General features: G+C 36.0%; 1 protein-coding gene across 4 annotated transcripts in view; it reads left to right on the top strand.

Annotated features, from left to right (window-relative positions):
• The window catches only part of LOC116996220 (CUB and sushi domain-containing protein 3), a 617877-nt gene that overhangs the window by 57458 nt on the left and 533063 nt on the right, over nucleotides 1–27356 (top strand). For all 4 annotated transcript variants that reach the window (XM_033059469.2, XM_033059460.2, XM_033059450.2 and 1 more), the window contains exon 2: nucleotides 23774–23996. In XM_033059469.2, the coding sequence (XP_032915360.1) occupies nucleotides 23774–23996 (223 nt within the window). The remainder of the gene's footprint in view (nucleotides 1–23773; nucleotides 23997–27356) is intronic.

Below are 27356 nucleotides of genomic sequence, written 5' to 3'. Positions count from 1 at the left end.
GTGAATTTACTGTAATCTAAAAAAATATATAGCAGAATATGTATTAAGAAAAAAAATCTGAAAGAAGGTATGCAAATCTTAAAATGACAAGTGCAGCCATCAAAATGAGTCTGTAATCTAGTACAACGGAGTGATATCATATTAATGTAAAGAAGAAATATAGGATAAACATGTATAAATTGGTACTTTATTCCATTATCTTTCGTTGAATTGATTAACGATATACAGTGATTCGGAGACTTTGACATAGTCACAATAGTTGCATTTCATTAATTATTTGGACTGCATAATTTCATACTCATTATCACTGTGTAGTTGGGAAAGGAAAGAATAATTCATAGAAAGGTTTACTCTAGAGTGCTTTGTGATAAAGCTGCATCTGCCAGTCTGAACAGCAGCTTCAGTTAGTAGTTAATCCAAAAGGTTTTTGCAGTATGCTCCAGGTTTAGGAAAGGAAGAGATTTCTGAAGAAAGGCCTTTGGTATCTTTTTAAATCTTAGATATTATAAAACTGGAGAAATTATACCAGAAAATTCATTGGCTGTAATTTTCTAATCTCATAATGTAGTGATAGGTATTAGCATCTGGACCATGACGGCTGGTATGCCTATGTAATGTAATTGTGGGAATTATTTTCTTTCCATTGAGATAGCTTATCTTGCATTTTTACTAGATTCATGTGCTAAGTCTTTTCTTGCATGAACAACTTCTACAGAACACTGCTTAAACAGACCTTTTCAATGTATAATTATCCTCTTTTAATACTTAAGAACTAGGCAAAATAACAATTTCAGAGCATCTTATCTGAACTACCTGACCTATCATTTAATCACTCCATCATTTTATATACTCCAATCTTATTTATCTCTTTTAAATTGCCTCCTTTCATTCATTCTCACAGTCTCTGCACATGTTTTTTCCCCTTGTCATTGCTGCATTATTTCTAAAGAAAAATGAATGTAGTTGATCTGTTACCAACTGTCTTATATCAGTGTAATGTTTTGGACTTCCCTGGATTTATTCCAATATGTATCAGAAGAGGATGTGATCTACTACTTCAGAGGAAGAATTTTAAGGTGCATTAACTCAAAATAAAAGCATTAATAGAATTTTATGTGTTCACATGCAAATTTTTAATGTAAAAAAATTTAGATCATTGTTTCAGTGTAAGATTTTATTCAGATAAACAAAATTATGTCCAGTAAAGCCACTTAATTTTCATTCAGAAGTGTGTTAAATAATATCAAGCTACATTCCCTTTCATCCACTTTCATTTTCTCAAATACATTTTTGTGGTACATACAAATATATACCTGATTTTTTTCCATCTTTCATCTCTTAAATGATTTAATCTCTGCAAAATTCTGATATCTCTTCCTTTGCCCTTTTCAAAAATCAGTACCCATATCATGAAGCATCCATTTAAAGAAAAAAGAGCTGCAGTACAGTATTCTTTCTCTCTATTTGCACTCCACACAAGTTACAGCCTGATACAAGTAGGTATTATGTACACTAACTTTAGAAAGTATCTGCATTCATACAAATTTAGAACAATGCAATTAAATTTTTGATTTGTTTATAGATGGTATAAACTCTTAAGAAGACATAGGCAAGGAAAGAAAGGTAGTGATGTAGCCTCATATGTTAAGAAGAGTTTTCTAGAGTTTGATGCTGCTGATGATAGATTTGAGTGCTTCTAGGTAGGAATCAGGAGAAGACCAAGAAAGCAGGTGTCATGGTGGGAGACTGTCACAGACCACACATCAGGGGGAAGGGATGGCTGAAATACTCTATAAGCAGATGGAAGAACTATCATGATTAGTAGTTCATGTGGGGGACTTCCACTTTCCAGAAGTCTGCTGGAAATAAAATACAGTAGAAAGGAAGCAGCCTAGGAGATTCCTCATATCTGTTGAAGATAATTTCCTGACACAGCTGATGAGGGAGACAGCTAGGGAAGGAACCTGTCTGAGAATGCAGAGTTTGTGGGAGGTGTGATGGTTGCGGACCAACTCGGACATAGCGATCATGAAATTTTCCATTCCCAGAGAAGTAAGGAGTGGGCCTGATGGCGCTGTCACCTTGGACCTCAGAAAGGCATTCTGGCCTGCTTGGGAGACCTCCTTTGGGGGTTTGTCCTGAAGGGCAAAGGAGTCCAGGAAGACTTGACATTCTTCAATAAGAAAATCCTAATTAGAGGTGCAGGCTGTCCCCATTCACTGAAAGGCAAGCAGCGGGGGGAGACCATTCTAGATGAACAAAGAGCTATGTTTGGAATTCGGGAATCAAAGGAGAGTTTATGACCTTTGGAAGAAAGGGCAGACAACTCAGAAGGACCAAAAGGATGTTGTGAGTTTACGCAGGGAGAAAATTAGAATGGCCAAAGCCCAACTGAAACTCAACCTGGCTACTGCTGTAAAAGATGATAAATATGCTCCTAAAAAAACACAGTAGCAAAAAAAGGAGGGCTAAGGAGAACCTCCATCCTTTACTGGATCTGCAGAAAAGCCTAGTGACAAAAGATGAGGAGAAGACTGAGGTAATTAATGACCTCTTTGCCACAGTTTTTAACAGTAGGACCAGCTCTTCTCTGGTTCTCAGACCCTGGAGCTGGAAGAGAATGAAGCCCTGTAATCCAAGAGGAAATTATCTACATGGATCATACTACACCACAGGAAAATATGAAATCGATATACAAGAGGGGTCAAAAGGAGGATCCAGAAAAGAATAGGCCTGTCAGCCTGACCTCTGAGACAGGGAAGGTCCTGGAGCAGATCATGTTCAGCATCATGACACAGCATGTCAGGGGATAAGGCCAAGTCACTGGGGATTTATGAAAGGCAAGTCCTGCTTAGACAAACCTGATCTCCTTCTGTGACAGGGTGACCTGCTCTGTGAATGAGGGAAAAGTTGTACAGTTTCCCATGTCATTCTCCTGGAGAAACTGTTCATGGCTTGGATAGATGCACTCTAAACAACTGTCTCTATGTCTGGGTCCAGAGGGTGGTGGTGAATGGAGTTAAATCTAGCTGACAGACAGTTTTAAGTGGTGTTCCTCAGGGCTCAGTATTGGGGCCAGTTCTGTTTAATATCTTAATGATTTGTCAAGTGGATTGAGTGATCTTTCAGTCAGTTTGAAAGTGACACCGTGTTCGTGGTAGTGTTGGTGTCATGGAGGGTAGGAAGGCTCTGCATGAGATCTGTACAAGCTGGGTCAAGGTCAACATCAGTTATATCACATTCATCATGGCCAAGTGTCATATCCTGCACTTTGGTCACAACAAACCTGTCAAGTGCTACAGGTTTGGAACAAAGCACCTTGAAAGCTGACCAGCAGTAAAGAATCTGGGACTGGACATGATCCAGCATGTACACAGGTGGCCAAGAAGGCCAACAGCATCCTGGCTTGTATCAGCAATAGAGTGGCCATTGGTACTAAGACAGTGATGACGCTCCTGTACTCAGCACTGGTGAGGCTGCACCTCCAATCCTGTGTCCAGTTATGGTCCCCTCACTACAAGAATGACATTGAGGTGCTAGAGTTTGTCCAAAGAAGGGGAATAGAGCTGCTGAGGGAAGTGGGAGTATTTAGTCAGGACAAAAGGAGGGTCAGGGATCACCTCATGACTTTACAGCTACCTGAAAGGAGGGTGTACTGAGGTGGGTGTTTCTTCTTCCAAGCAACAATTGATAGGGCAATACAAAATAGCTTTATGTCAGGGGATGTTTAGATGGAGTATAGGGGAAATTTTTTTCCCCAAAAAGGTTGTCAAGCATTGGAAGAGGCTGCTGAGAGAATTTGCGGAGTCAACATCCCAGGATATATATAAAAGATGCAGGTGTGATGGTAGATATGGTGTTTAAGGACATGGTTTAGTGGTGGACTTGGCAGTGCTGTTTTGGACTCAATGATCGTACAGGTCTTTTCCTATCTAAATGATTCTCTGATTCTAGATGCCACCATAATAAATGTGATCAAACAAGTACTTCTTTTCACCTCCTTGTTACCATCCTTATCAATGTACTGTCTGTCACCGTTATGTGCCAAGTAATTTATGGTCTTGCAAGGCTTTTGTAAAGGACTTTACCTAAGCTTTTCAGGCATTCAGATAAGCCATACCTGCTCTTTCTCCACTGTCACACTTTTTTGAAGACTGGCATCCTCAAACACAATTTTTCTCTCTTCTTCTTTTTTCTTTTTGTTTTTTTTTTTATTACTGTCCAGATTGTGCTCTTCTGAATGTCATGAGTTTAATTGTTGTTTTTATCAGTTTTCCAAACCCCAGTGTATGAATGGCCCTTTAGTTACCTGTTTTTCTTAGTAGTCTTGTTAAAAATATAGTGCTATCTAATTCATTGCATCTTACATGTATTTTGAAAGTCATTAAAAAAAAAAAAAATTAACAGAGGATTTTATACCAATCTTACTGCAAAAGAAACAAGCTGAATAACATTGTTTTATTTTCATGAAGGCAGAAGAGTGGAATGAGGGGAATGAAAGTTACCCATTGAGCATTTTTTGAGAAGAGATCTTCCAAGTCTAATGTAATTTTCTACTTGCTAATCAAGTCTCTACACAGCCAGACTGTGTAGGATTGCAACACAGGCAGTTCTGCTGCTGTCTTGTTCTAAATGTATTTTAGTTTCAATAACAGAACTAATATAACGAATTTTGCTGAGTAATAAAGGAAGAAAATAGAAAAGAAAAGCACATCTGGTTTGGTTTGGAAGTGCTTTGTGATTTTGCAGGTAGGAATTATCTTCTTTCCTTTCTCTTGGAGAACTTTTTCTAATGAGTCAATTACAGCTGTTTGAAGGGCAGCAAACTTTATAGATATCATTGTGTATAGCTGTAGTATATTTTCTTCTCTGATTTTTATTTTTTTTCCTAAGGCAAGGCTGCAATAGTTATCTTAGTTCAATGTTGCTATGCCATACTGTTATCAGTTAGGTCTGATCCTTATGAATTAATGATAATGATCTATGAACTCCTATGTCTTAACTTTTTATATAAATGTTTTGCCATATAGAATCACAAGGAACATTAAGTTAGAGAAAATTAAAGAGAAAAGTGACCAGGAATGTCATAATTTGTGAACTCAGTAACAGCTCAGTGTAAATCTTTTAGAGTTCTTTCATCTCTCTTGAGCTCATTAGCTGTAATAATCTTCCTGATTCTGGGTCAGTCATTGAAGTGTAAAACTCTCAGGGATATGATTATATTTACCTGTTGTTCAGACAATTTTTTTTCGACATCCACGGACTGACGAGAAGGGTAACTGTAGCTAATGCTTCTGCCTTATTCCTTAGGCATTTCGGAAATCTTTTAACTCAGCCAGATGGAATATTCCAGTATGTTTCTCAACATTATCTCATCTTCCCCTGTAGCAGGTAATGTGAGCCAAAGAAAGGTTACTAGCTTAAGTAGGCAATAAACTCCCATAAAATGAAGTTTGAAAAGCAGATAAAGGGATGTTTTCTCTCATTATATATTTTAAAAGTATTGCTGTCGATAATCATTAATGGTTTTTATCTCATTCCTAGCACTACTTATGTCTACTTTTTTTCCTTAATTTTAACAGTAATATGAAGATTAGAGAAATATTATTTAAACAATTTCTCCAAAAATGCAGCATACAATTTATTGCAATGAAGACTTGTTTAAGTAAAGAATTCATGCAGAAGCTAGAAGAAAATACTGAAAAAGGATTGAGTAGTTCATTGCAATTAATATGTGAAACAAAATAAAGTAGTAAATATAAAAACATAGTGTTACCAAGATGCTAAAATATTGTCCATCATACACTGATACAAATATAGCAATCTTTACAATTTTTCCCTGTAAGGGAATTTTAGTATTTGGTGTCCTAAATTAAATTAATTATAAAACAAAAGGATTTATATAAACAGTCTGTAAGTAATATAATTTTTTTTTTTCTGGTCTTGTTCATAGTATATTAAGGTAACTGGAAGAGAATATTTGTACTTAAATGGTCATTAAAGAAATGCATTTCATGGATGACAAAAATTGGGTGCTGTGTTATTTCAAAAATTAAGATGTATTTAGTACAGGGCTTAACACTTAGAAGGAAATCAGTTAAGCAGGCTAGAATTACCTGGTATTTTTTCCAAAGCATGGGTTTAGTATAATATTAGACCTGTCAATATTTATGGATTTAAAATTAAAATAAAATCCATATCTTGTCTCTTTATAAACCCAGAATCTTTAATTGTTTGTGAATTGTGAGAAACAAGTTGTTTTGATTTTTTCCTGCTCACGTGAAAAAAAAATCAATTCAGAATTTCATAGAGGCATGAACAATTTTAAATATATTATTTCAATTATTCTTGATGTTTATTAGTCCGTGTGGGGTCATCAACCCTATGAACATTTAGGATTTCAGATTTACACAAGGAAAATATTAATCAAATCTAGAGGCAAAGCAGACTAGAATGTTTCATGTTGAGAGTTTGCACAGGACCACCTAGTGAGGTGTTATCCATAATTATTGATATATTGTTTTTGACAAAGCCTTGCTAATAAGAATAAATACAGATTTTTTTCCTGTGGTGTTGATAAAGTACAAAGAAAGACAAAAAGTTAAATCTTCAGATTTTCTCCATGCTGAATATAATTTTGAAATATACCTCAGTGTTGTTAAACTGTATGTTTTCTTACATGGATAGGGTTGGAGTTCACTGTTTTAAAATTCCCACTGGACAATTGAGGATTTTGAAGCAGGTGAAGAATTTTTGTGAGGTTGTTTTGTGAACAGAATCACAAAGTATAAAAAGGATCTAGACAACATGTCCCACACTTACTAAATGAAACATAAGAATATATCGACTTTTTCATGCAAATAAATATTCTTACCAGGAACAGCCTTATTCCCAGAATTTCTGAGTATTTGGTAAACACATTTTTGGTATCTAATCTTCTATTTCAAATTAAAGCTAATGTGTTAGTTTCATTCGGTGGCTAATATGTTGTCCAGTGGCACTTAAAAAAATTAAATCACAATTAAAATTGATTTTGTTCCCTCTTTTTGTGCTTATAACATTTATCAGACAAAGACAGATGCAATACATTCTAGCATTATTGTTTTCAAAGGTAACAACTTGGAGTGGTGATTTTTTTTGCCTTTGAAGTATTGAGAAGTCCTCTCTGAAGTTTCTTACTGCACATATGATCAATTTTCAGAGAGCTGTAATGAACTTCTACATTTTTAAAAAAGTTGCAGAATCTGTGCGTGGAGATATCTATTCTGTAAATGGAGACCCTTTCAGCTTTCTGGTGAGTTGTAAGAGTTACTCTATTAATCAACTCAATCAGTGTTTAACCTTCATATAGAAGTTCATATTACATATTCAAAAAGCCTTCCCAGTATTAATGATCACACTCTCTTAGTAGGACACAATTTTTTTTATAGCCTAGCAATCTGGCTTTTTGAATGCACTGAGCAGCAGTTGTATTCCCATCCCTGCAGCATCAATCATATGCAGTTTGCCACCATAATTCAATAAAGTCAATATATCCTTTACACCTAAGAGGTAAGTGCTGTTTCTTAGAAGTTGTTGGGTTCACTGTGCACTGACTTCAGCTTGTTACAGTGTGTTAATACCCTAGTCACATCCCTCAAATTACAACAAAGTAATTAAGAGAAACATAAAAATATAATTATATTTTGTTTGAAAATTCTGTAATTTCCATGCAGACTGGGTAAATTATTCATACTGGATGTGGATTTCATTTTCACTTTATTGCACTGATAGCATAATCACATGGTCCTAATTATAGAGATAGTAAATAAGAGAGAAAAGAATATACCACCTCCTACTCCTAAAAAATTTTCCACTGGTACACTAAGGACTAATTAAAATTTATTATTGCATCATATTCTGCACCAACACAGAAGTTTTGTAACAAAAGCCTGTGTAGGAAGGAAGGAGTCAGAGGGTTACTGCTAGGACGTTTTTCAGTGAGTACTTTATTTCTCTCTAGCATTTGTTCAAATGCTTCAGATTGTTCCCAAAAAGCTGTTGCAGTTGGTCACTGATGTAATGTGAGCTGGGAAACTCTCGAAAACTGGTGTGGAGCATTCATTTGCAACAGCTGAAGAGCTAATACAATTTTCAGTTTCTCTTGAAGAGCTGGTTAAGCTGTAATGCTATTACGCACTGTTTCCTTCACTGCCGTGTCTCCATCAACTCCACCTTGCACACAGAAAAATGTGATTTAGGATTTGAGACAGATGCAGAGAGTATTCAAGCAGCCTACTTACCTTCTGCACTTCTTGGATCTGGGGGAGAAACTGTTACATAGAGTTGAAACAAACAGCTTGATGGTCCTGCCATTTCTGAGATGATGTGATGGCTTCAGTCATTACTGTTGGAACATGCGGACAGACTTCACCTTGCTGTGCTGGTCACATTGCATTCTTCTGCACACACTACAGTGATGGCATCAACGATGGCAGCTCTGTGTTGTAATGTGCAGGTAGGAAATGAAGACCAGACATTGAGTATGCACTGCTCAGGTGCCTGGCCCTCATCTCTTTCAGAAAAGGCAGAGGAAAAGAAAACACTGTGAAGCTTACAAGTAAAATTACAAGTAAATACTGAGGTTTATAAACAGTTGTCCACTTTTCCATTAATTTGCTCCTGTCCTGGTCTTGCTTGAGAATAAAAAAGGAAATAATAATTGGAAAGGACTAAGCTGTAGATGTATCTTTGGCAAAATTCTTCCCCTTGATCTTAGGCACCTGTGGAACAAGTGTCTAAGTTGACCTAGATATTTAAATTTCTCTTATAGCCAACAGGATGGAATCACTTTATTTGATTGCAGTCTGATAGACAGGACTAAGCATCACTGAATCTATTGTCCAGGACTTGACTGATAATAACAGGAGCCTTGCTGTTAGGACATTGTAAACACCCACATTTAATCAAATCGTGCTCTTTATATCTCATTTGTAAGCAGATGAGAGAAGAATAAATGTCAGTAGTGGAACATAAAGATGACTTAAGCCCCTGGACTGCATTCAGCAGATAGAGGACTCTGGATACACCGGTAGAAAAGTTACTGGACGTGCAATTAAGGCTGAAAAATAAATCTGCTTTTACAGAAACACAATTTGCAAATTTGGATTTGATCCTAAGAAACAAATTTAATGAAAACTAAGACACTCTGGAAGATATGAGTATGAATCTGACTTGCAATTAACCTGTGTCAAATACTCTGTGGGACACATAAATTGGGAGAACACAGAGATCGAGGACTTGAAATTGAGTTTAGTATACCCCAGTAATTACTGTGAACAGATAGCTATTACATGGGATGTCACTCTTAGCTAGACCAGAAGTTCATGCTGGCACTAAGAAACCCTAATAAAAATGCATTTGGATATAGATTCAAAGAGGATTTGATTTATCATTTTTTTATCATATGGAAGGAAAAAAAAAAGAGATAAATAGTTTTACTCAGACATTCCAATCAATTCTGCTTCCAACTGCAGCAACTATCACAGAAGAGAGTGCCACACCAGGTGGTCACTCTCCTCTCACACAGGTACTTTGATACAATCAAAGCTTTTTCAATGTTGGAGAGTTTTTTACCATGCCCCACTTTTCTGGTATTATTTTTTACCAAAACTCAATCGAAATTCCACTCCCACACCATACACAGGGTGAGACTGAGCATTTCCTCATCACAAGGATCATTGTGGGCTATTAAAAAGAATATTTAATTCCCTAGGGAAGTATCATTATATGTGTTTCCTGTCTGTCTGTTTGTCTGTCTTCACACGCATGCATATATACAGAAATCAAATATTAAAAAAATCCTTCCCATGAGAAAGGCTGTCTCTGTATTCAGATTTGCTCTCTTATAAGCAGACATTTGCTTTTGCTGCAAAGAAGTAGAGAATCAATAACTAACAATAACATATTTTTGTGTTAGGGAAAGAAAACAGCATAAAAAAGAGGTGAGGTCCAAATATCTATACCAAGAAGATCCAATGCTTATTTTTTTTAATGCCAAAATATAAATCAAAGTAAAAAAAAGTGTCTTCCTCCTGAAATTTTTGTTAGGTAAGACACTGCTATCATCTGATATTTAATAAAAAGAATATGACCTGAGAACGACACAAAGGTTTCTCTCCTCCTTGTTTCCAATTGAACAAGCTTTAATACTCCATTGAGATTCTTTACTACTGGGGATATTTCAATGCAGTACAATTTGTTTCAAAGTAATAGCTTTCCTGTTAGAGCTAGTTTGTCATGTCAGAGGGGATGATTATTCATGATAAGCCACTGGCAATATTACCAGCAATTTTTTAAAAATGTAGGGTACTGATTAATTTCAGAAATATTAGCTACTGAAAGCAGACATCAGTACTGCAGAATGGATGAGACACTTGGAGTAACAGTTGCCAAAAGGTGAAATAAGCTAAAACCTGGGAACACATCAATTACAGATATAAAGTCACCCAATTTAATAGAAAATTACGTGTTTTGCTTACTTGATCAGAAATAACACTGGACCCTGCTGAGTATTAATGATTCCGTGGGAGGAACTGGATGTCCGAGACTATTATGTAACAAATTAAGTCTCAAGAAATAATCAGTACTTTCTTTCTTTTTTTTTTCTTTTTTTTCTTTCTTTTTTTTTTTTTTTTTTTTTTTTTTTTTTTTGTGCTGATACAAGCTGAAACCCAGGAAGAAAGACTCAGTCTAGACATCTGCATTTTTCCCATGCATAAATTGCTGGGAGTAGTTATGTTATAATAGTATGTAAGAGGCATTAGTGAATATGCAATACATAGTACATTAGTAAAGTACGTCCAAATTCCAATCAGCAGATATGGCAGAAAGTAAGTAACATGCCAGATTCCTTTTACCCACACAAATGAATATGAAGACATTTTGCTAGCAATATCTCGATATTTACAAGAATACTTTTTTAAAGTAAAATGGTATAACTGTCCTAAAACAGTTTTACAATCCAAGTATGCTATCCAAGTCAGAACAACTTACCTAAATATTTTTTCTTCTTGTTTCTGTTACTTCAGTGCTGCACTGTTTCACCGTATTCTTTTGAGGTTTTTTTTAATCCATTCTTAAACATTTTCTTATGACTTTTCACATAATTTTTTTTCTCTTTGTTCTGCATCCCCACTTCAGGTGATCCAGTATTTTTGGCCAGAAGATGTTGTTGGCTGGAGTATGGAAAAGGGTAATTGGTCAGCTCTGGAGACCAAATGAGTTTAGTTGGTGCGGTTGGGTTTTAGTTTCTTTCTCTGTTTGCTATTTTCAATGGAACAGGGAAAGGAAGACACCAATGATGCCATTAAATATTTATCCCTCTTTCCCCTTTCTGCAAATGGTCACAGTGTAGCTTAAAGTTTTATTTAAAACAGGTAGAGAGATAATTCTTGATGGTGATGACCATACAGAGGTTTATCTCACATGGTAGACTGGAAACATCAGCTAGGGTGGATGAATTAGTTCATATTGTCTCTGTACCTCAGAGTCATAGTAAGAGCAGCTGGCCAGGGATACTTCTCATCAGCTGTACAGCTCATCTCATCGGTTCACATCAGCTCCTTACATTTTGCTATAACATGCAGATTTCCTCCTTAGCAACTCGGGGTATGAAGTTCACCTATCTGCTTTCACAGCGAAGCAGGTTTTCTCTAGAAAGGACCAGAATAAATATAGAGAGGAATAGTAACAGCTTCAAAAGAGTCCTGTGACTATTGGGACCAAAACAAAATCTGAAACAACCCTTGATTATTTTGCTCGGGTCTATAACATTTTTGCATTCTTATCTCTACTAAATAGTGTAAATAAATCAAGAAGCTACCAGTGCCACAGAGTTGAACACATTTGTACACCTTTTGTTGAACAGTTTTAATACCTTTTCTAGAAATTTTTTCATGATTTTGAAGTGCTTTCCATGGTATGGAGAAATAAATCTCTGATTTACTTTTTAGAAAATTGTTTTATTTGTTAAATACTTCATATTTTAAAGTCAAACTCTCCAGTGATGACATTTGCTTTCTAAATGGAAATAACTGGAATTTATATATACATATAAATAATATATTATAGATAATTAGATAACATAGGTAATTACATAATATAGATTATATAAACTGTATCAATAATGCTAAATTTATTGTTTTCATTATATCAATAAATTAGGTACCATTAAAAAAAAATCTTACAAGCTCAGATATTGCAGTAAGTAACAACGGTCTTTATCTTTTGATATTTCCTTAGCCTAAACTGCCTCAACAGACTACTGAAATTTAGATTCTGGCTTATGATAAAAAAAAACAAAACATATTTATGACACATAAAAGTACATGGTAAAGATATTTATCCTTTGACCTTCTGCAAATTCAGAAATGTACAATGTGAATAAAGTCAAAGTCAAAAATTGAGCAGAACTGACAATATCTGAAAAATTACTTTTGGATTCAGACACCTGAAGCCATTGAAGAAAATCATAGCAGTCTGTAGATTTTTAGATGAGAAGAATTAATTTTAATATATTTAAAGGCTGCTTCAATAAAAAGTTACCTTTTGTAGAAATTTTAAGTGTAAAAGACAGAATTAATTTCTGTATATAAAAGGTGTTTAAATTTTTCCAAGATGTTTAAATTGTGCTCCTTTCACTTTTAAAAACTGACAGAAATTTTCCCATAATGGCAAATTCTTCATGGGAAGTTCAGGAGAACTCCCTGCATTCAGTTGACCCTTATGTAGTCTGTGTCTCTGAAGTGTGTTGGATTTTTTTTGGGTTTTTGTTTGTTTGGTTGGTTTTTTTTTTGTTTTTTTTTTTTTTCTTCATTATTATGTGATCTAGAAAATGAAAAGCAGAAAACCCCCTGGAGTCTGGAGTATATCAAACACTATAGCTGGATTTTCCTGATGCTGCTTTCTTTAATCCTCAACAAAACTTTAATTCTGCTATCTTCAGATAGTTTAGGTTATTGTAGAGTACATGGAGTGCATTTGATACAACAATCCAAATCCTACAATAATGGTAGAGTAGCATACAGTAGGTACAGTAATAAGAGAGTAGCTATTGACATCAAGTTCTCTATGTCTCTCTGTGAAAGCTGATGTTTTACTGGAGAAGGTAGAGTTTCAGAAGCATGAAACATTAGTTAAGTAATTATTTCTCAAGTTTATAGAAGGGTCTCAAAGGTCTGAATTTCCATATGATCTAAAGTAGGAATGTTTTTATTTTAATTTTTTAAAATTAAATTTTTTTTAAGATCAACCCTGTGAGTGAATGAGGAGAACTTCTAGGCTGTTTATGTCTGAAGTCATCTGAGCTGCCATAGAAGTCTGTTTTTTACTTTTTGGAAGAAGGAAATAGAATATATGGAGACTGTCTGTAGTGGTGCTCAGTAAATACTGTTTAATTAATATTGGCAGAAACTGTAAACAAAGCCTTCATTTCGTCCTGATTTTCCAAGCATTGAGTCATCAAAATCTCTCCTAGTCTTGCTGAAGTCACTTCAAACCAACACTGAATTTATTTCATAGTGCTTCTTTCCTATCTGAATGCTTGATAAAAATTTTATCCTTAGTCTTACTTTTTTACTCCTTCTCCCCACTCTTTGATTAAATCTATGATGTTTCAGAAGGTTTATGGGTACTATTTCTTTATTTCTCTAAAGCTATATATGAATTTTAGTAGATTACTTATATTTACAATAATATCTTCTGTCACCTACCTGAAACTGCTGCAAGATGTCCAATACCAGAGGAAATATAGTGTATTTCCTCTCCTCTCCTCTCCTCTCCTCTCCTCTCCTCTCCTCTCCTCTCCTCTCCTCTCCTCTCCTCTCCTCTCCTCTCCTCTCCTCTCCTCTCCTCTCCTCTCCTCTCCTCTCCTCTCCTCTCCTCTCCTCTCCTCTCCCTCTCCCTCTCCCTCTTCCCTTCCCTTCCCTTCCCTTCCCTTCCCTTCCCTTCCCTTCCCTTCCCTTCCCTTCCCTTCCCTTCCCTTCCCTTCCCTTCCCTTCCCTTCCCTTCCCTTCCCTTCCCTTCCCTTCCCTTCCCTTCCCTTCCCTTCCCTTCCCTTCCCTTCCCTTCCCTTCCCTTCCCTTCCCTTCCCTTCCCTTCCCTTCCCTTCCCTTCCCTTCCCTTCCCTTCCCTTCCCTTCCCTTCCCTTCCCTTCCCTTCCCTTCCCTTCCCTTCCTTTCCCTTCCCTGAACTTCCCTGAACTTCCCTGAACTTCCCTGAACTTCCCTTCCCTGAACTTCCCTGAACTTCCCTTCCCTTCCCTGAACTTCCCTGAACTTCCCTGAACTTCCCAGAACTTCCCTTCCCTTCCCTTTACAGTGGTCCATACACTAGATCTGAGATTTTAATGAACCAAGTATATAATGACAGAGTTTTACTGTGTATGCCAATGGGCTTCAAATTTAGTGAATTCAGCTCAGCATTATATTGTCTGTTTCCCTGCCACATTATAATTAATTTGAAATCTAATAATATTATGGGATATTTGAACTCTAAGAGTGTAGTACTACATCTATCTTAATTTCCTCAGAAGTTATTTTTGTTTCAAACATTATCTTGTTGAGGGTATTTCCTTGTATACCACTACTGCCAAGAGCAAAGACTCCTCAAACACCTTATTAAGTGACTGTTTCCTTTAAGAATTTTCTTATTTACCAATTTTACTGTATTGTTAATCAATTATTCTGATATGGAAAAACTCAACTTACTCTTTATATTTTTGCAAATAAAATTTCTTCAAGCCCTGTTATCTACTTATATCCTAGAAACCCAAAGACCTGTGCTTTAAAGCAAAGTAAATTATAATCTGTTTTAGAAGCCATTGTTTGACCTGATACTGCAGTGCTTGTATCTTACAATTGTCTTCTTGAAGTTCTCATGAAAAGAACTGGCTACTTGTCAGCATGTTTTAATAAAATGAAAATTTTACTCTGAGATATTTTATTTAAATGTAAGTTAGGAAATCTCTGCAATATTTTATTTCTAAAAGAACATAATAATTCAAAATGCTGTTGCCAGTACATAGTATTCTGAGTGGTCTTCCCTGTCATTTGGACTTGCTGGGAGATGGTTCTAAGCTAACTTTACAAATATCACAATTTAATTATGAAATCATCAGTTTCTCAGACCACACATTTGAATTTAAAAAAAAAAACCCAGCAAATAAAGAACAATAAAAATCTTTATATATGTGGTTACCTTTGCAGAGAAAAGGAAATGTAAAATAAATATAGTTCTTTCAACAACTTATCTTTGCAATGGAATTTCTGTTCCTGTCTTCTCCACACAATAAATTTCCTATGTTATCAAACACAAAACTTGCATTAATTTGTTTTTAGACATGCCTTTGACATGGTGTTCTCTTTAGGGCTGCTGGAAAGATTCCTGAAACAATTTCTGATTGTATGATGTTACTTTCCACTTTTGAAGTGGAAGAATTGCAGGAAGAGCAGGTAGATGAAGAAAGAGTGCAAGCTCAGAATACTAATGAAGACACTTTTCACAATTAATTCTCGTAAAATGAGGAAGTCATGGCTCAAAAGGTTTATTCTCACAGGAGTGAGAAGTATGCCATTGAGACAAGAAATTTGATTATTTGAAATCAAAATTAAAGAAGGAAACCCTTCAAAACTCTTTAATATCAATCTAAACCCTCCTCAAGCATAAAAAAATGTGATTGCCCTGCAATTCTGTAGTGCTCACATGTATGAGGGGTATTAAATATGGCCGGATTTCAATCCCATAGAGTATTTTTAATTTGTTCTGTGATGAGATTCCAAATGTCCTCTCTTGTTTTTATGTCTAGTTCTATTGCCCAGATGCTTGTCACATCTGAGAGATTACCCTTATCTGGCTGCATGAGCAAGGAGGCAGTTGTTTTGGAACACATGATCCCTTGTCTACAAGGCATTGAGATATTATGTGAGGAATAGCAGAGAAGTATTGAAATATCCTTAGAAGGAAAGTTAATTACATACTGGGGAAAAATCCTGGGCGTATTTCAACTGACTCTGTTGAAATCAGACTTTCATCTGTGGTGGTGCTAGTAATGCTTTTAAAATAGAAGCAGGAGACAATTCTGTGTCAGACAGTTGTGTATAAACCAAAGTAATTACATGCCTAAAGGTGAGTTAAACCCCCTCTATTTTCCTGTGAAGTGACTTAGAGGTTTCTAGATTTATGTTTCATCTTTTTAAAAAATTCCTCAAAGATTGACAACACTATTGAAGTTAAACCCTCTTTGTTTTGAGTTATACAAAATGACAAACAGTTTTCTGTTGTAGAACAAGAAATACAAACAATGGCAATAAATATTTACTTCAATACATGCAATAAAAATTATATGGGTACATTTGTTACATAAGATCCAGTTTCTTATTTTGTTGCCTTTCCAGTTTAAGACTCCTGATGCTCCGAATGTATTCCATATGAATATGAGTAGTTCTTGGTTTTTTTCATTGTTTTCATTGTTTTTTAGACCTTATGTTTTTTCAAAGAAGCAACACACTCAAGGGAGACAGGAAAGAACATAAACATTTGTCCTTCTAGTAGTTTTCACAACTAGGACAAGTGGAAGACAAGACTGAAAAATATTTCTAAACCTCTTTCAGAAAATGTGTCTGTAACAGAGATAAGAAATTAGTCTCTGGAGGAAAAGCAGGAAATGTTTCAAATGTGGTGATAATATACAATGACTGTTTATTTTTGACTGGTATTCTGTACCATTTCTATTGATTATGTTATAGAGTTTCCAGACAACCCTACCGAAATATTGGAAAAGTCATTTTGGTACCTTGTTAGAGCTTATGCAAGGGCAAGACAATCTGTCTTACTCAGTTATTTACCAAAAAGTATAACCATCTTTTCTCATAGCCTTAAAAAGATGTGAAAATCACTTAAACTTCTTTCAAAAACTTAATGGTGTCTAAACTTCATAATATCCCAATTTCCAGTAAGTTGTGCAGAGAATAAGCATCAGAATATATTGTTCGAGAAAGCAAATGCTTTCAATAGCAAATTGAAATAAAATGGTAATTTACTTAAGAATTCCCTTGTGACTTGGAACTCCTAAGAGTTGATTTTCAGAGAGGTTCTTCAATGTTCTTTGTGCACTTCACAAAGACAACTTTTTTGGGGTTTTTTGTTTGTTTTTTTTAATAAGGCTTTACTAAGCAGGTCTGAGATTTCTTTGGGCTAAAGAAGAGTCCTAAATCAAGGAAATTTGCATTACACATCAAAACCCCCAAGAATTATTTACAAAAACAGAAACTAAAAAAATCCCCAAAAAGATAGATATTACTAAGACAGAAAAAGTTGTATCTGTGAGATTTGGAGTAGCTTAGGTTCCAGGGACATCTTACAGAAATCTTCCAGTACTTAAAGGAAGTCTACAAGAAAGCTGGAGCAGGAATTTTTTAGTAGGATGTGTGTGGAGAGCTAGGCTGAAAGCATAGTGCAGGAAGGAATCTCCCCCAATGACTCGCAGCTGTACTGATTACCAAGGAGTGGAAACACCTGAGTCTGCCCAAGCAGTTTGGAGGATATGAAAGAGTGGGTTAGCTGGTTGCTAGTTGCAGGTGCTTTGCAGTTAGAGTATGAGCCTGGAATCTGCTGGAGTAAGAGAAGGTGTCTGCTGGCTGTGCTGTGAGGAGGTAAGGGACATGTGGTTGTGCAAAGGACAGAGAAGATTTGAGTAAGGGTCAGTCAGGGATAGGTAACTTGGAGAGGGACAGTTTGGCGTTAGCCAGTCATGCAGAGTGAAAGGAGTTAGAGGTGTGTGGGACTGCCTGTAACACAAGGAGTCAGTACTGGGTGGAGCTGCCTGTAAGAAAAGGAGTTGGTTACATGTTTGAGAGGTCTGTAAGAGAAGGAGTATGAGTTGCTTGAAAGAAGTTCATTAAGAGAAGAAGGTATGTAGACTTTGCACCTAAAGGACCGGTGGGGATACCAACTGTGTCTGTCATGATGTATTACTTATGACACATATCTAGTAATAGGACAAAGGGAAATGGCTTTAAACTGATGAAGGATTAGATTTTAGGAAGAAATTCTTTACTCTGAGGGTGGCAAGATATTGCAACAGGGTCCCCCCAACTCATGGATTTTCCATCACTGTAGAGTTAGGCCAGGTTGGGAAAGCTGGTCTAAAGGAAGTTGTCCCTGCCCATGGCAAGGGTTTGGAAATATAGCATTTTTAAGGTCCCTTCCAACCCAGTCTATTTTTTGATTCCAAGGTGGTCAGGCAAAATAGTAAATGTAGACTTTATCAGCTGGTAGAAAATTCATTATAAAAACTGCTATTGGAGCTGAGATAGAAGTGAGAATTATTTGAAGTACAGAATATCGAATTAAACAGATAGAGATCTATAGGATAGTGTTTTCTGAAATAGCGGAATCTGTAAGGCCTTGTGGATGGCATGGATTCGTGGATGGCATGGATTCCTGCTCCACTGTGAACTGCTACCCAGTTGCAGTGTCCTTCTGTCCTGGTGTGCTGTGGTGCAGGGCTGCTGCTTACATGTACACCTCCCATGCCAGCTGCTGAAGAGAGAGTGGGCTATAATGTCCTGGTAGGAAAGGGGCACCAGTGAGTGTCCTTAGTGTAACAGTGTCCTAGCATGTCTCAAACCGGGACAGTCAACTGTTTTTTCATATGAAAACACAGTAGAATAAGAAAGAAGCTTGCAAGCTGCTGGACACTTGGGGTAGGATGACAAGTATTGGAGAGTAAGAAGGAACTTAGTCCATTACATTGAAGGAGATGATTACCTTTCATATTTGTACTCGCATGGAAAAATTTAAAACTTTGTTTTATTGGACAGTAAAGTTAGTGAAAGAAAGCTCATTTTACACAGAAAAGCGGTATAGTGGGAATGGAAAAGTGTAAGTTAAAGAGAATTAAGACATGATGAGAAGTGATTAAAAAGGTAAATTTCAAACACACTTCAAAGTAAAATGTAGTCATTACATCTGATGAGAGCAGCCTGTTTTCAGTTTTATAAGTGGGCTTAAAGATCTGAGGGTGAGACATGTCAGGACAATTAAAGATAGAAATAAATATATACTCAATATTTATTTCTAACATTCTAATATTTTCCAAAACTGGATAAGATTGATAACAGAAAAATGATAACAAGATTGATAGCATAGGGATAGGTTCACATCACTATGAACTCTATCTCTGTTGAGCTCCAGTAGGTTCTTTGAAGTGCTTCTAAAAGGATGATCATAGAGGAGCCATGAAAACTAAGGTGATGATAATACAAATGAACAGAGACGATCCAGCAGAACAGTCTGTACTGATTTATGGTCAGCGTAAAAAGATAACTACTCTTCGCTGCCAAATAGAGTCAGGTGATCAAAGACCACAAACAGAAAAAGGTGTTACAGAAACATGCACTGTAAAGCAACAAATGAGTAAAGTAAATGTATTCCAAATGGAAGAGAACTACCATTTAGAGAGACAAGAATAATTTTGCAAATAAGTATGTTGCACAAAATAAGTGGATGTGAACATGGATGACATGATTAAGGAATACTTTAAGATAGGATTGACTATGTTTAAAGATGGGTCCAAGTGAAAGAAATTAAAAGAGATCGTATTATAAGAAAAGATATTGAAGAAAAATGCAACATATGAACAAATGATCTTCCACTTCCTTGGTTTTCTCTTAAAGTATGAAAAAACTTTAATTGAAAGGAAATACACAAGCAACTTAGAAATGTACAAGCATGTTAATCAGTGCAGACTCAGTATAATTATCTTATGGTAATGGCTGCTAATAAAGAACACTCTAAACAAGGGAGATAAAGATTAAATGAAAGGTGTGCAGTACTTGGGAGGTGAAAGGTGGGGAAATATGTTATTAAACAGTATAATTGAATGGTCAGGAGGAAGAGAAAAAACCAAAGATAGTCTTGTTGAGCATTGAATGAGTGTAATTATGGGACATTCAAGGGCAAAGGGTATGGACATGATGTAAGATCTACTTGCTTTGTTAGAAGCCAATGAAAGTTGAATAAATGGATTAAGAACTGCTGTTACTGATGCTCACAATAATTCCACAATGAATCAAAGGATGACTGAATTCAGGAAGAGGAGCTGTGTTTTCTGATTTCAAGTAGTATTTATCCATGTAAAATTGATGAGAATTAAACACCTGAATTTTAAAATCTGGTAGAAAACAATGCGACAGAAACCTTGAATCTTACCAGCTATTAAGAGAGTCTCATGAGTGGTGTTGTTCATCTTCATACTTATTTCAACAAGAGTTTTTCTACTCTAACTTCAAGCTTTTCAAAATTCTTTATTGTATACTTTGAATAAAATTTTCCCTTTAATGAAAAGCAGTTTGCAAGGAAATTCTGCTTGGAATGCTGGTTCTGAAATCTAAATGAAAAAGATCACAGTATATGCTACTAGTTATTTCAGCATGAATTTTACCTCTTGAAAATAAATGTCATGTTTTCCACATTTGATCAGACCAGTCAGTTAATGCACAATGTCTATTTTGATCATACCCAAGTTGGACTGCCAAGGTGAAGAGCATCACAGAATGTATTAACATATGAAAGCAGAGATTAAAGTGCATGTTGTGCACATGAATTCTGTTGGCGTGATTTTTTTTTTTTATTTTACAGACTAAAAGAGTAGACCTATCAAACTCAAACTTCACTGTTGGTTCTTTTGGGTTTTTTTCCATTCTTGGAATTAAAAGTGTATCTTCTGACACGTGCATAGCTGTGCTACATTCTGCTAGTCTCTGAAAAACATCCAAGTTATATCATCTTGAGTGTATGAATAATTCTCTTTTGTTATAGTTTGAATATGGAATAAGAGAAGTAATTGGAACTTTTACATGTCATGGATACTTACATTTCATATCTAGGTATGAATAGGACTAATTATTTGATTCAGTATGAAGTATTATACTCCTCAATAAGTTGCATGTTATCGCACAAGGCTCTGTTCCCTCATAGTTGTAGCTCTGGGGTTTTTTTGGTTAGTGGGTTTTTGTTTTGCTTTTAGTTTTTTAAATATAATTTTATAGCAGACCTATTATAGATGAGCTTTTCTTTGTAGTTTGTATTGGATTGACAGAATAGTCCATGTGCAATTGAAAGCTTTCATGAAGTATAGAAAAAAAGATTCTGAATTATGGGGCTGTATTATGAACTTGAATCAAAGTTTGGTCTGGAGAGATGGATGAAAATTAACAGTGCATGCTATTTAATTTTCAAGTCTCTAAGTTTTATCTCTAATTCTATTGATGTAGGCATCAGCAAGAGATTTCTAGGAAGAACTGGATTGATAAATATGTTCTCACAGCGATTTAAAAAGACTTATTACAGAGATTGTATTTGGTAGGAAGTGTTGAAGTTCTAGGATGTAGATCTTGTAAGTAGTTTGATTTTTCTAAAGTGTCTTGTGCACAAACTGTATTCCAAAACACTTTTAAAGTGCTAAATAAAACAGCTGAGCTTAAATAATAAATAATAACACATAAAGAGGATTTAAAAATAGTTCAAGTATGTGAGAGACATGTAGAAAGAGATAGCTAAAACAGGCTGATAACAATGAAGGTTGGGCAGGCACTGATATGAGAATGAATTCTGAGGCAACTTGCAGTAGAAGGTAAAATTTGCTATGTGTCAGATGAGGTAGAAAAAATCCTAATTACTTTCTAAGAGTATCTTCCCTTTTTTGTCCTATATATCTATGGTACACTGATAATTGTATTAGAAAAGCAGTCATACTTCATAAGAGGCATCTTTTTTCACCATTGTAAATATGTATGAAAAAGCTGAGGGAAAAAAAGTACATTCCACTCTTCTGTTGTCAAGAAAAGTTACTTTACAGCATAGCAATACAAAGTGTAAAATCTCAAGAGATTTATGCTTAGTTCTCCAGGGAAAGGGGTCTCTGTACGTTTAAATGCTCAACGTGAAGGCAAGCTTGTGAATGTGCCATGAAGATGATTTAATGAGCTCAAATTTATACATGTGTGTATAATTTAAGAGTTGGCACCTGGTTTGTTTGTTTGTAGTTTGTTATGAAGTGTGTGTCATCTTTCTGTGAAAGAGCAACTCAGCACTTTGTGCTTTCTCTCAGATGCAATCCCTCTACTAGAAGAGGGCTTGCTCTGAGCATTCTTGGGGAAGAGAAGCTTCAGTGGTGCAAAAGGCAAAGCAGGAAAGCTGATCTAATATTTAAGTGATAAGAGAGCAGAAAGCCTGGAGAGACGATGCAGACCTACATTCAGACTACAAAGCTGGTGGAAAATAAAAAATATCCTGAAGCCCCAAGAGTTAAGAACTGCCATAACTGAGCACTAAAACTTGAGACAAAAGTATAGAAAAGACCTGCCCTGCCAGTACCCAGTGACTTGGGAGAGATCTTTTTGTAATTATTCTTGTGCTCTTATTTTTTTCCTCAGGAAATTTATTTTCTATTAAAAAAAATAAAATTGTTATAGCTCAAGAAAAATTAGGGTTTGAATATAGGGGAATTTCTGACATTTGAGGATGTTGATGTAAAAAAGGATCTATCAGCAGAGCAACTTTTCAGCTTTCACCCAATGTACTGAATTTGGCTGGGACAGGCTTAATTTTCTTCATGATAGATCCTATGGTCCTTATGTTTTAGATTTGTGACCAAAACAATACTGAACATTTTATCAGTGCCTACACATCATCCAGGCTTCCACTGCTTCTCATACTTCTGGGAATGGGCAAGAAGATGGGAGTGGACACAGATGGGATGTAGATGACCCCAACCAATAAAAGGGATATTCTAGAACATACGGCTGCATGCTCAGTGATAAAAGCTGATGGAACAAAGGAGGAAGGGACCACATTCAGGGTTATGGTGTTTGTCTTCCGTGTAACCATTAGGCCTGATGTAGGCCAGCTTTCCTGGAGGTGGCTGAACACCTGCCTGCCAAAACAGCCAATGAATTCCTTCATTTGCTTTGCCGGCATGTGTGGCTTGTGCTGTACCTATTACACTGTCTTTGCCTCAATCCCCAAGTTTTCTCACTGTTACTCTTCTTTCTCTCCTCCATCCCACTGTGAGGGAAGGGAGGGGGGTGTGGATGGGATATGTGTGAGGGAGCAGCTCTGGGGCCCTGCCTGATCACTGCAGATAAACAACATCCACATGGGGTCAGTCAAAACATGTCAACTGTTAATAATTGCATGAAATAATATAATGATGCAACAGATGGCCATTTTGGATTGAGCCCTTAAGTACAGAGCTTTCATAATCCAGAATTATTTATTATGAACAAGCTCTTCCCAATCAATTGACTTTCAGTCTTTTCCAGAGCCAAAATACATGGAGGAAAAGCACAAGGCAATAGGTTTAACCTGTATCAAAAGAGCCTTGTATTGAAAGAGACTTACTGTTCCCTTTGACCGAAAAAAGGGAACTGATGGGAATACTTTGCTTCATAGGCAAACAAGTTTATAGATGTTGTTATATATATATTTTTTCAAAGGTGCTACCATATGTCTGTAGATAAACAGTATGGAAAACACATTTGTTAGGTAGGTGGGATTTTGTGGCATTAAGTGGCCAGCATTTGCATAAAAAAATGGGCTTTACCTTTCTAAATGCAGTAGTTGCTCAGAAACCTTTTGATATATTTTCAGAAATTGTTAATTCTAGTGATGTTTCTATCAAAGGTTGATATAAAAATGGATCACTAACTTTTGTTTCTTTGGTATTTTTTAGGATTTATTTATACCTGTGGTGGAACTTTAAAAGGACTTAACGGCACTATAGAAAGCCCTGGCTTCCCATATGGATATCCAAATGGTGCAAACTGTACCTGGGTTATAATAGCAGAAGAAAGAAACAGAATACAGATCGTCTTTCAGTCTTTTGCTCTAGAAGAGGAGTATGATTATTTGTCATTATACGATGGGCATCCTCACCCTGCAAACTTTAGGACAAGGTAAAGAATAAATATTATTAGAATCTCACAGTAGTAATAAATTAAAAATGTGATAAAACAGTTAAAGCTAATTTTTTTAAATTATGGATTTTCTTTAGTCTTCAAGGCGTGCTTCCTCTAATTAATCATAGGTGTCAAAATGTATATTGTGCTTTAATTTTAGTTAAAGCAACTGCTGAAATTAATCTAGCCCTCACAAAATTGGTTTCAATGAAGTGTTATTAAAAAACATATGAGCATGGATAAATTAATGCAAAGTGACTATGAGGTTGTGGACATATCAGTTTGCATGAGGTAGTAGCATGGAGCTTTTGTAATCTTTGCAACAGGGGGCTTTTTATAGAGATCAGGAAGATTTAATTAAGGTAGACTAGGTAGATTTAATTAGGTAGACTAATTTTTTTGAGTGTGTGTTTGTATATGAGCACCCTCTAACATAAAGGATTTACAAAAGTGAAAAAACGAGTTTGAGATATCAAGAGTGTGATGTGCCACAGAACATTTTCTATAAGAGCCTACCAGATGTTCAGTTTTGGAAGACTGTAGCTTATGGAATACCTAATAATTCTACAATACCAGTAGATATTAGTCATACATTTGCTGGTAATCTTAACTGTCATCTACCTTGACTTCTGTAAGTCAATTTGTCATCTACCTCGACTTCGGTAAGGCCTTTGGCATGGCCACACAACGCCTTTGTTGTTAAATGGGACAAATTATTATTTGATTGGGTGGACTGTTTGAATGTGGCCATGTAGCCACACCCAACTGACATCAGCAACAAGTGATGTCCCTCAGGGGTCTGTATTTAAACAGATATTATTCAATGTCTCTGTTAATGATGTGGACAGTGGAACTGAGTGCACCTTCAGTGAGTTTGTAGATGCACTGAGGTGAGTGGTGCAGCTGATTCACTTGAGAGGAGAGATGCTGTCAGAGAGATACCAACAGGCTGTAGGAGAGGGCCAATGAGATGAGGCCGAGTGTAACATCCTGGTCAGTTCTCAGTATCCATACTGACTAGTGGATCAATGAATTTAAAACAGTCCTGCGGAGAAAGACTTGGGGATATTGGTAGATGCAAAACTGGACATGAACAAGTGACATAGGTGAGGACTGGAGCACCTCCCCTGTGAAGCAAGCTGAGAAAGGCAGAGGCTGTTCACTCTGGAGAAGGGAAGGTTTTTTGGAGGCTTGCAACCTCCCAGTATCTGAAGGGGACCTACAGCAAAGTTGGAGAGGGACATTTCATCAGGAACTGTAGTGACAGGTCAAGGGGGAGTGAGTGCAAACTGAAAGAGGGGAAATTCAGGTTAGATGTTAAGAAGAAATTTTTTTACTCTGAGGATGGTTAGACACTGGAACAGGCTGTGGAAACTCCAACCCTGACAGAGTTCAAAGACAGTTGGATAAGGCCTTGAGCAACCTGGTCTACTGGGGGGAGGGGGGTGGGACTAAATCATCCTAAAGGTCATTCCAACCTCTTAAAATTCTATGGATCTGTGATTAAGGTTGGGTATGAGAAAGAAATTCTGTATAAAGAATGCACTAAGATACTGGAACAAGTTGCCCAGAAAAGCCTTGGCTTTGTGTCATCTGAAAATGTCCCTTACCATGAGAGTGGGATTGGAACTAGGTGATCTACCAAACCAAACCATTCCATGACTTTATCCTGTGATAAAGAATGTAATACCTGTTCCTAATTAGAGTACACCCCGTTTCATTTTACTTTGTATAACCATGGTCAAAGGGATATGTTTTCGTAATATTTTATGGTGTTGATACACTGATAATGATTTTTTTAACTATTGTATAAAAAATCAGGTATCTGATTGCTAGAAGAAATGTGTAAAGGAATGTGTGTTTCTTTGGTACAACAAGGAAACTAGAAGAGTAAAATTCTACATCTCAAATTTGTGCAGTATATAAATTTTCTTAAATAGTTAACAATCAGCAGGTACAGAGAAATGCATCTCTAATGAAATTGTTTTTCTTTGTACTTCTGTGTTTTCATTTTTATTTCCTGTTTCCTGAGTGCTTGAATGCAATTCTGATGTCAGCTGCAGGAAAAAGAGAACACACAGATAAAATATTTGAGTTGTTTTCCACAACAAGTTTTTATCCTTTTTATTTAGTCCTCAAAAGATAAAACTGCAATTTTTCTCAAATGTAGGAGCCTGAAAAGGTCCTCCCTGTCAGTCAAAACTTTGGTTGGTGAAGCTACTCTAAACTGCAATCTCAAGGAGTGTGTGAACAATGTTCTGCACAAATGCAAAGACTAAAACCATGATTCCCATTAGGAAACAATGGTCCGTACTGAGTTACAGGTTATGCATGAGGGAAAAACAGGTGAAGATAGTTAGCAGGCTAAAAAGATGAAAGTATCTTGTAAAGGCAGAATTATTTTTCTTTGTCTTGTTCAAGCTGCTGAAAATATTTATATCTATTTGTGTGCACATGTACATTCATATATATGTTTATGTATCTGGATACATATATAGGTAACCATATATGCATTTATAGATATGTGTGCAATATTCTTTTAAAATTACACTAATTCTTCAATGCTGGAGATTTAGAATGTTTTTTTCAATAGGTCAGTATCTTAGAAGAACGTCAAGGAAACCTGTTTTGGTATTGTGTATTTAGGATGCCATTAAATTCTGGTGAAGAGCAGTGTAAGAAGCCATGTGGAAGAGAAAATAACCAGTCAGCACTTAAAAAGAAAAAGATGATTAAGCCTCAATATAGGGCTTGAAATAGACTACTTTTGCAAGACTTACAAGATCTTTCCAAAGTGTGGGTGCACAAGAATAGTACACATTTGTGTGAGTGGAGAATTGGCTTTAAAATTAAGAAAGCATGATAGTGAAATTATGCAAGCCTTGCTAAATCCTTCATGGTGAAATTTATTTTCTCAAATTGCTGTAGTAATTAGTGAGGTGATGTTTCCTTGAGTTTTCTTTCTTACAAATAAGCAAAGTTTTACTGAGGTACAGTTGTTTGGATACTATCTTAGCATGATGATGTATTTTGACATTTTACTTAATGACATTACTGAAAGTGTAATCAGATTACACTCTTCACCCTCCCTTCAATTTTGTAACAGGCAAAAATATTTTCAGCTGACTACACATGTATTTGAAAAAGTACATAACTGGACAGCTAAAAAAATTGTCTTGGATAGACAAGGCCACTACATCTAATTTTTAACTTGAATAATGTGGATTAACTGTCTAGATGAATTAAATGGTTTTGTAGTTCAACTATTTGTGAAGCTCATCACCTTTGACTCCCTCCTCATCCAGTTTTGTACTTCATAATTGGTGTCCTCAGAATCAAATCTTATTGAAGTTAGTC

This window comes from Catharus ustulatus, chromosome 1 (assembly GCF_009819885.2).
Source record: "Catharus ustulatus isolate bCatUst1 chromosome 1, bCatUst1.pri.v2, whole genome shotgun sequence".
NCBI lineage: Eukaryota > Metazoa > Chordata > Aves > Passeriformes > Turdidae > Catharus > Catharus ustulatus.
Note: the sequence above shows the minus strand (reverse complement) of the source record. Positions and strands in the feature narration are given on the sequence as shown.